At 46.5% G+C, this 10,422-nt stretch overlaps 1 protein-coding gene across 1 annotated transcript; it reads left to right on the top strand.

The window, feature by feature from the left end:
* The first annotated feature begins 1,525 nt into the window (after nt 1-1,525).
* RFK (riboflavin kinase) lies at nt 1,526-9,713 on the top strand. Its single transcript, XM_073670720.1, has 4 exons — nt 1,526-1,940; nt 3,228-3,379; nt 6,439-6,541; nt 7,963-9,713. Exons 1-4 carry the CDS (start codon nt 1,679-1,681, stop codon nt 8,085-8,087), a joined length of 642 nt encoding a protein of 213 aa, XP_073526821.1. The 5' UTR covers nt 1,526-1,678; the 3' UTR covers nt 8,088-9,713.
* Nucleotides 9,714-10,422: the final 709 nt, after the last annotated feature.

Here is a 10,422-nt window from a genome sequence, read left to right as displayed (position 1 = left end):
ATTAAAATAGGGGGGACCCCACATTTTAATAGCTAGTAAAGGCTAGGCATTCAGCTGGGGGCTGATATTAGTAGCCTGGGGAGCTCCGTGGGTATTACCCCCTTCCCAGGCTTCAAACATCTGCCCCAGCCGTCTGCTTAACCTCCGCTAGAGACTAAAATTACGGGGAACCCCACGCCAATTTTTTTTTATAATAAATCCTTTATTTTAACACTAAATGACAAGTACAGTAATCAACACTATCACTGTACTTATATATGTGACTGACATGTTTCTATCTATTTAATCTATGTGTGATGCTCTATTCTTTCTGTTCTAAACTGTCGGGTACCGGTGTATGCCACTGATGAATTGCCGGCCGGCTTTTTTAAAGAGACAAAAACACTATTTTTTTTTTAATAAATCCATTATTTTAACACTAAATAACAAGTACAGTAACCAACACTGTCACTGTACGTATTATATATGTGACTGACATGTTTCTATCTATCTAATCTATGTGTGATGCTCTATTCTTTCTGTTCTAAACTGTCGGGTACCGGTGTATGCCGCAGATGAATTAAGAGACGGGTGCATGAAAGTCGGAGGGCACTAGTGTGTTCCAAGTGCCCTGCTATGTTTTTCATGCACCCTCCTATATACCCTGCCTGCCTGTCTGCCTATATATTCTGCCTGCCTGACGTTTAGTTGAGCACTGTTCCCATCGATTTGGGCAATTTTTGACCTTCTGCAGACCGCCGGGGGGGGTAACCGCCAGAAAAATGCTTGAGTTTCCCATAGACTTACATTGGTCTCGTTGCTCGGGTCGAGCACCCGAGTATTCCAATGTGCTCGACCCGAGCTTCGAGCACCCGAGCATTTTAGTGCTCGTCCATCACTAATGAACACACATTTAATAGAGTTCCGTTTAAGATCAAAAAGAGCCGGTTCTGCTTGATGAGCAAATAATCCAGATCACCAATAATTAGGACTGCCCTTCACTACTCCAAACTCCTGCAGGGTGCAGAACCTTTGGTCACATGACTATGATGTCATCAAAGGTCCCTCTATAGATGTAAGCTTAGAACCTGCACTGACACTACAGGCGGTGTACTAGCAGTGCAGTATCTGTGTGGGCTCAGGGCCCTGGGTAATTCCCATGCTTCTCACCACACATACCCTCTGCCCCAGACACATCACGTCAAAAGGCTGCAAAAAATGTAACGTAAGTAAAATTCCAAAAAATAAAACCTTAATAAACTCCCTAAAGAGGGCGGTAGTCAGAGACGGCTCCTGGTGGAATGCCCGGGCCAGGCTTATCACACCATGAGGGCGCTGTACGACCATTGGGCCGGAGGCACGTGACCCCGTCCGCCCGAGCTCCGGCCCTAACTGATCCCAGCAACCGGAAGTTTCGAAAACGTTCTACTGGAACACGACCGGTGACGTCACCGCGACCCAGAATGCAGCCGCGGAGAGATGACCACGTGAGTAGAGGCTAGTAAGTCACCAGTCACGGTGAGAGCAGCAGAGCTGGGTCTGTGACGGGAAGGCTCCGCCCCCGTAGTGCTGACGTCTGATCTGCGGATCACTGCACTAGAAGTGACGCGGGGGGAGTCAGGACTCTGCTGACAGCGTCTTCGCCTCCTTCAGGACGTCTTCTGTGTGTGAACACCCCCGTCCTGGGCTAAGCCTTGAGATGTCCCAGCCCCTTGCGTGTAGCAGCCGGCTCGGCTCCGGCACTAGCTCTTCTGCAGATGCTGCCGCCGCCGCCTTAGCGCTTCCGTTACCTTCTCCGGACGGTCTCCGCGTGTTATCCGCTCACCCTGCAGAGCCGCCGCTAAGCACGGGGAGGAAGAGAGCGGCCAGGGGCTGTGTCATGAGCCAGCTGCCCTACTACTGCTGCGGGGAGGTGGTCAGAGGCTTAGGCAGGGGATCCAAGGAGCTGGGGATCCCGACAGGTGAGCGACCGCTGTGGGACCACAAGGCTCAGCATACACAGCCTCCCTCCGGCGTCAGTGTGCGTGACCTGATGACAAAGGCACACACCGGCTGTGCGCTAATACTACACATAAGATCAGGGCTGGGGGTGACCTGTGCCCTGACCTTTCTCCTCTCACCCTACATAGAGCAGCCTAGCCTGTGTACCGCACTACGGTGGGTGTCAGTGTCATACTGGGATGTGTGATCACTGGTGTAGGGGTGACCTGTGCCCTGACCTTTCTCCTCTCACCCTACATAGAGCAGCCTAGCCTGTGTACCGCACTACGGTGGGTGTCAGTGTCATACTGGGATGTGTGATCACTGGTGTAGGGGTGACCTGTGCCCTGACCTTTCTCCTCTCACCCTACATATAGCAGCCTAGCCTGTGTACCGCACTACGGTGGGTGTCAGTGTCATACTGGGATGTGTGATCACTAATGTACAGCTTTCCAATATGCCTGGGGTGTAATTCTCCATCTTCTAAGATCACTGCTTGTGTCAGAAAGGAAACAGTCAGTTTTACATGGGTGTGTTGGGGGTCGGATGGGTAATTCCAGCTCCCCCTTGTCTGATCAGAACAGGTCTCCAGTAAGTTGGTGCCAATTGATTTGCAAGACCTGATCCAGTGGCCATGTCAGTAATCTGAAGTCACTGGACTAGAGGCTGGAGATCCTACTCTTACTTGATGGCATCCGCGGCTCTGCTTTTGATTAGCTGACCTGACACGACCTCATGTTATGGCGCCTATCCACATTAGATGGCTGAACACCTTGGCCGGCACTCACATACAAACACTTGTTTGGCCTGAGTGCCTGTGTTCTCTGAGAAAGCCGCCGGCTGACCCGTCGTATCTCCAGGAGATCAGTGTGCTCAGCTGTTGGAAATCGGACATGCTTGATTGACATCTCCCCGACCGTCAGTCTGCTGGCGCTCCATACAAATCAAATTGTCTGCAGAACCTGTCAATGTTGTGGGGGGTGTTCTGCTGATAATAGTCTTGTGTGGTGGCCTTGGGTCGCGTCAGGCTGGCTAATCAAGAGAAGAACCACAAGTCTCGTGAGGTATGGGGCAGTACTTCCTCTCCCATCTACTGCAGATTACTACCGAGTCCTGAGGATCAATTCACACCAGTTCGAGTCTTCGCCCTTCTATTGCCCGTGGTTACTCACTGACAGCAACAAGAGGTTCTGAAGATTCCCCCTCTGGTGTGCAGTGCTATGCTAGGCCTGGGTGTCCTCTTCACCAGCTTTGCTCCTTTCTTGCAGCTAATTTCCCAGAACATGTTGTGGACAGCCTTCCAGGTGACCTCACCACTGGCATCTACTACGGCTGGGGCTGTGTCGGCACTGGGGACATTTACAAAATGGTTATGAGTATTGGCTGGAATCCCTTCTACAAGAACACCAAGAAATCTGTGGTAAGCCACGTATTGTTGTGATCCTCACCTCTACCACAACATGCAGGACACATGGGGGACTCTCTAGCCTAAATCTGATATGTATGACCCCACAGGGATCGGCTCTGCGGCCGTTGTGCCCTGGGCGCTAACCTGTCAGAGCCATGCAATGTGCCATCATCAGTGGGTCTGCTTGGAGCAAGCACTTATCCATTGTCTTAAACTTTAAAAGGGGTTTTCCAGTGTCAGAAATTCCCCGTTCCCAGGTTTAGTTTGATTTAAACAAAATCAAATTGCTCTACTCACCCTGCTCAGGTCCAGCACTGAGTCTCAGCTGCTGTCCCTGGTGCTTGGTATTGCCTGCATCATTCACGTCGCCAGCGCTGCAGCCAGTCAGTAAGCTCAGCCAATCTGCCAGTTTAGAAGGCACGAGCCCTTCAGAAGCACTGAGCTCAGATGTACACCAGCGGCAGAGACCGGAGGTTTTTTTTTTTTTTTTTTTCTTTTTAAAGCAAAGTGCTCCTGGAGATGGGAGTTTCTGCTGAAACTGGAAAACCCCTTTAAAGGTATGTGCACACAATGTCTTTCACCAGAAAAAGCACTGCCAAAAATGAATATAATTGAAAGTGAAAATGGCATTGCTGTGACCATGCTCAGTTTTGTGTTACCTCTTTCAACGGCTTCCAAATATCGAAGCAGTAAAGTGGCAAGCTCATTGTTCAGCAGGCTTTGTTTGGAAGCCGCTCACCTTTTGTGGTTGAAACAAAAGGAAAAAGATGCCGTTGGCCATGTCACCCCAAAAAGAGATGACAAGACTGCCTGCTTGTTCTTCGATCTGCTTTGCCTATGAAAACCTCCGCTATTGTCTTAAAGACACGGTATGCTCATACCTTTTAAGATGCATGGAAATATTAACCTATGTCAGTTGTGCTCAAAAGTTTACATACCCCGGCAGAATTTTTCCTTTCTTGGCCTTGTTTCAGAGAATATGAATGATAACAAAAAAAAAACAAAACTTTTTCTCCACTCATGGTTATTGGTTGGGTGAAGCCATTTATTGTCAAACTACTGTGTTTTCTCTTTTTAAATCTTAATGACAGCCAAAAACATCCAAATGACCCTGATCAAAAGTTCACATACCCCAGTTCTTAGTACCGTGTATTGCCCCCTCTAACATCAATGACAGCTTGAAGTCTTTTGTGGTAGTTGTGGATGAGGTTCTTTATTTTCTCAGATGGTAAAGCTGCCCATTCTTCTTGGCACAAAGCCTCCAGTTCCTGTAAATTCTTGGGCTGTCTAGCATGAACTGCGCGCTTGAGATCTCCCCAGAGTGGCTCAATGATATTAAGGTCAGGAGACTGAGATGGCCACTCCAAAACCTTCACTTTGTCCTGCTGTAGCCAATGACAGGTCGACTTGGCCTTGTGTTTTGGATCTTTGTCATGTCGGAATGTCCAAGTACATCCCATGCGCAGCTTCTGGTCTGATGAGTGCAAATTTGCCTCCAGTTCAACTTTTACCAAGTTTCCTGTGCGTTTTGTAGCTCACACATTCCCAAAACATCAGTGATCCACCTCCGTGCTTTACTGTAGGAATGGTGTTCCTTTCATCATAGGCCTTGTTGACCTCTCTCCAAGTGTAATGTTTATGGTTGTGGCCAAAAAGTTACATTTTTGGTCTCATCATTCCAAATTACCTTGTTCCAGAAGTTTTGAGGCTTCTCTCTGTGCTGTTTGGCGTATTGTAGGCGAGATACTTTGCGCAGTAATGGCTTTCTTCTGGCGACTCGACCATGCAGCCCATTTTTCTTCAAGTGCCTCCTTATTGTGCATTTTGAAACAACCACACCGCTAGTTTTCAGAGAGTCCTGAATTTCAGCTGATGTTGTTTGTGGGTTTTTCTTTGCATCCCAAATAATTTTCCTGGCAGTTGTGGCTGAAATTTTTGTTCTACCTGACCGTGGTTTTTTTTTTTTTTAGAGCCCCTGATTTTCCATGTGTTAATCACAGTTTGAACGCTGCTGACTGGCATTATCAATTCCTTGGATATCTTTTTGTATCCCTTTCCTGTGTTAGGCTGAGTTCACACGATGCGTTTTTAATGCGTTTCCGCGGCGTTTTTGCAGCTGCGTAAACGCCGCAGAAACGCATTAAAAACGCATGGAAGAAGGGCAGCAATGTTCCCCCAATTGAAATCCGCATGTGCTGTGCCCATGATGCGGATTTTTCCGCAGCGTAAACTGCCCCCGGTCTCCTTCCCTCTGCTCGCGTGCAAGACTGAAGGACCTTCGGTGACGTCGCAGTCATGTGACCGCAGGCCCTTCAGCGCAGTGTCTCGCTATATCCCGGCAGCCAGGAACAAGCCAGGAACGAATGCGGCAGCACACACCGGGGCATCGGAGGGTAAGTATAGATTTATTTTTTTATTTTTAAACATACTTATACGGTCACACTATATAAATCTATGCCGGTTGCATGGATTTATAAAATCACCAGGGTATGTGAACTTTTGATCAGGGTCATCTGGATGTTTTTGGTTGTCATTAAGATTTGAAAAGAGAAAACACAGTAGTTTGACAATAAATGGCTTCACCCGACCAATAACCATGAGTGCAGAAAAAGTTTTTTTGTTGTTGTTCATATTCTCTGAAACAAGTCCAAGAAAGGAAAAATTCTGCCAGGGTATGTAAACTTTTGAGCACAACTGTATATTAAGGTGCTTTTACTCATTAGATAACTGACCTCTGAACCCTCCAATTTCTGTGGGCCTGGCTGGATTGGGCATGTTGGATTTTAACATGCCCAATCCTCTGTTCTCATGGAAGGTGACATGTCATAGTGGTGCTGGGCAGGTTCTGGGAACCGAGCATGTACGTCTAGGACTATCTTCATGTAAAATGTCTGGCCTCCCTCAAGATGCCATTGATATCAGACTCGCTGTCCTGTCCTTGTTCACTCAGTATGACTTGCCTGCACGTTATTATTTGTTCAGTCCCGTATGGTATATTTAATGGTCTATAGCAATAAACACTTGACTTTTTGCACACACTTCTTTTATCACCTTTTTTTTTTTTCCATCAGGAAACCCATATTATTCATCAATTTACAGACGACTTCTATGGAGAAATGCTGAGGATTGTTATAGTGGGCTATATTAGACCAGAAAAATGCTTTGACTCTTTGGGTAAGTGTTTGGCAATTATCTGGCTTAGTTTGTGATTGGCCACACAGATTTGTGGGTGAGATAGTGGTTTCCTTGCATGATTACTACTGATGAGCACATGTCACCCGAGCAACGAGTACATGTTGGAGTCCCCGCGGCAGTATGTCTCGCAGCTGTTAGACGTTCACAAAACATGCGGGGAGTGCCTGACAAACATGGGCAATCCCTGCAATGTTTTGTGACTAACAGCGGCCGTGGGGACTGTATTGTCACATGAGTCTTTTGCACTCATCACTAAGTAATGGTTTAAGGAGCAATCAAAATACATCGGCGGCTTGGTTCTGCTGCGCTTTTTGTGCATGTCCCAACTGCAGAGTGTGAACACAGACCTAACACCCTTTTCGCCGCACCTCTATATATTCCTTATTTGGCACCTACTTCTGGGGGAAGTTAATGCTGGTAGCGGAGACAGGATGGCGTCATTTCTCCGCCACTGCAAGTAGTCTGGGTAAAGGCGTTGCTGGGTGGAATTAATCATTAATGATCAGATGGCATCACATGGTGGAGGTCACAAGGTGGGACATGGTCTGCTGTCTCAGTGTCTTGAATTGTCAGTCTTCACATTATTTCCTGGAGTAGCCACATGACCTATGGTAGGGAGTGATAGACTGACAGCATCTCACAGGTAGTGCGTCTTTTAGCCAAACATTAAGTGTCAAACACACTTTGCGGCCCTTTTAGTGTTTGCTGTGGGCAGCCATGTGCCCCAAGACCTCACACATCGAAGTGCTCCAAAAAATATCTCAGTAATGGTCTAATCTTGTTTGATCTTAGTTGGCCTTATATTGCAAATAAAACGAAGAAATATGTAATAAATCTGTGTCTCAGAAGCTCAGCCATGTTCCACCACCACCCACCTCCTCTCAGATTTTCTGCATGCAATTGTCATTCCTGTGAGTAATCATAGGATGTTAAGAGTTGGAGGGACCTCCAGGGTCATCGTGTCCAACCCCCTGCTCTGTGCAGGAGTCACTAAACCATCTCAGACAGATGTCTGTCCAGCCTCTGTTTGAAGACTTCCCTTGAAGGAGAACTCGCCACCTCTCATGGCTGCCTGCTCCACTCATTAATCATCCTCACTGTCAAAAAGTTTCTAATCGGTATCTTCTCCCTTTCAGTTTCATCCCATTGCTTCTAGTCTTTCTTTGTGCAAATGAGAATAAAGCTGATCCCTCTACAGTGTGACAGCCCTTGAGATATTTGTAGACAGCTATTAAGTCTCCTCTCAGTCTTCTCTTTTGCAAACATTCCCAAATCCTCAAACCGTTCCTTATAGGACATTGTTTGCAGACCGGTCACCATTCTGGTCACTCTTCTCTTAACTTGCTCCAGTTTCAACTTTTTTTTAAGTTGCTAACCAACCCGTCCTTTTCTGCCCACAGATGCCCTGATTGCTGAAATTCACAGTGACATCGAGGAAGCAAAGAAGCAGCTGGACCTACCAGAGCGAAAGAAGCTCAAGGAGCGCTACTTCAGCAATTCCCATAAAATTCTGAACGGTCATTGACTTCTGCCCCCTAATGGAATGCTTTCACATTGCACTGGCCTCTTAATGTCAGGCCATCGTTCAAGAAAAAAGAAAATTAAAAAAACTCTTATGTGAATTCGGGACTCGGGAAATGGGGCCTTAAACCTCAGTGGACATCAGACCATCTCATATTTAATATTTAAAATGTTCATGGCCTGGATGTGACTGGTCATCAGTGCTAATGCTTTCCACACAAATGTTTTAGGTTTCGCACATATACAGATTGGGTTACAGCTGAGCTGCTACATTGTCCTATTTGACAGGGTGCCGTATAGCTTACAGACGTTACATGACATAAAACCGCAGTGACGTTCCACTAATATCTTCTGCATGTAATTCTGTCATTCCCATGGCTTTACTATAGCTGTACCATGTGTATCTTCTGATCTGTAGCATCTTCCAGCAACTTTACAGGGGATTTCTGGCTCAGAAAACTTCTGTCCCCCATGCCAGTTTATTTTAAAAACAAGCTGTCCTTTCCTCACCCTCCCCTGGTCCAGTGTGGTGACTTCCACTGCTCCTGGTGTTTATTGGCTGCAGCACTGATGTCATGTCAACAATGCTGCAGCCAATCGCGCAGCTCTGCACAAGCTGCTGAGATTACTGATCGGCTGCAGTGCTTTCAGCATGTCAGTGCTGCTGACAGTATCAGACACCAGGAACAACAGTGGTGACTCAACACTAGACTTGGGGAGGGTATGTAAAGCACAGCTTTGTTTAAGAAAATTCCCTGGGGCAAAGGTTTTTTTAAGCAAATAAAAAAAATAAAAAATAATCTTCCCATGGCCACCAGTACAGCTAAAATAAGTAAAACTACTTGTCCATTTATTGCCTGTGGGCTCAGTACTGTGCCCCCTATCTTCGTGGCTGGTCCTCTGTGTAGTTTGGCACCAGTGGTCGCTTCCCATATACCCTTCGTGACTGCTGCAACTAATCGCTGGTCATTGCGCTCCCAAGCCGTATACCCTTGAGGACGATGATTGGGCTATACGGGAGGTCAGTGCTGCAGCCACAAGGTAATCAGAAGAGCAGCGGAGGATCGGGGCACTGCTCTGGAATTGTGGGTTTTGGCCTTGGTTTATCTATATTGGTGGCTATGGGCAGCTTTTTGAACATCTCGTGTAGAACTCCTTTAAACCAATAAGTTTTGGCGTGATGCTGCCAAGAATTTCTAAATCTTGTCTAGTTGCCTGTTCTAGAAAAGTTTATATTTATTATATTTTTCTGAATGCATTATTGGCCTATCTATGTTTTGTTATTTTATGAGGGTACACGTCCATTCCTGTGGATAATGGAAGAACACTTAGTTTTCTGTTATTGTCTGCTGCAGTTTCTTCACGTTTATGTCACGGTTATATACAAAGAGTGACTGATTCATCCTTGGCTTTGTGTCTGACTCCTTATGCTACAGAAATAAGTGCCTGTTATGGCTAAAATGTTCTAAAACGGTCCATCGTGTGCCAAACTCTTATCCCATGTACGTCTGTGTCCGACTGCTTGATGCTCTGCAATCATTCTGCCTCTGTGTCACAGTTTACGTGTCTTTAACCCTTTAAATTGTAGAAGGCCGTTTTAATATTAAAGGTCTTTTATTTGGCTTTACAACAGCGTTTATTTTTCTTCCTCTCGCCAAAGATGGCTTTTTAGTTACCATGAATTACTTTATTCTGTAAATCTGTGGGTCAGGTGCCTCTTGTGCTGAGCATGGAAAGGAAGTGTCTGTATATGAAGCACGTGCCACATGATGCAGGTTATGTGCCCACTAGATTGGTGGTACTGGCATATTCAGCATTGTTACTTGGGGGGGGGGGGGGTTGAAAGGCAAGAACTTGAGATGGATGCCTGCTATGTTGGGGGGATGGTATTGCTCAGTTTTCATAGGAAAACTTGTGATCACATATACAGCTTTTTCCATAAAGTATGAACAGGATCATGTTTTTCTAAGGCAGTCGGAACTTAACCAAATCTTATGGTTTAAGCAGTATATCATATTTTAAAAGATTTCTCCAGCTTTTGTAAATCATTGTCCTCCAGCAGGTGGTTATACTACTAAAGGACTTCATATCCAGGAGTACACCGCTGTAAAGCCTCCTGATTGCCGTGGGTAATGAGGGACGGCACGGCTGATTGCTGGTGACAATTAGAGGGTGGCATGGTTGTTTGCTAGGGTAACTGCAGGGTGTGGGTGATGGTGAGGGGTTAGAGACTCCTGATTGTGGTTAATGGGGTGGGTGGATGGCACGCTTGATTGCTGGGGGTAATGGGGGCACGGCGTGTGTGTGGGGTGGGGGGGTGACACGCCTGATTGACAATT

Source organism: Phyllobates terribilis, unplaced genomic scaffold (assembly GCF_046119375.1).
Source record: "Phyllobates terribilis strain yellow unplaced genomic scaffold, ASM4611937v1 Scaffold_1__5_contigs__length_1240528914, whole genome shotgun sequence".
Lineage (NCBI taxonomy): Eukaryota > Metazoa > Chordata > Amphibia > Anura > Dendrobatidae > Phyllobates > Phyllobates terribilis.
This window is presented reverse-complemented; position numbering and strand designations above follow the sequence as displayed.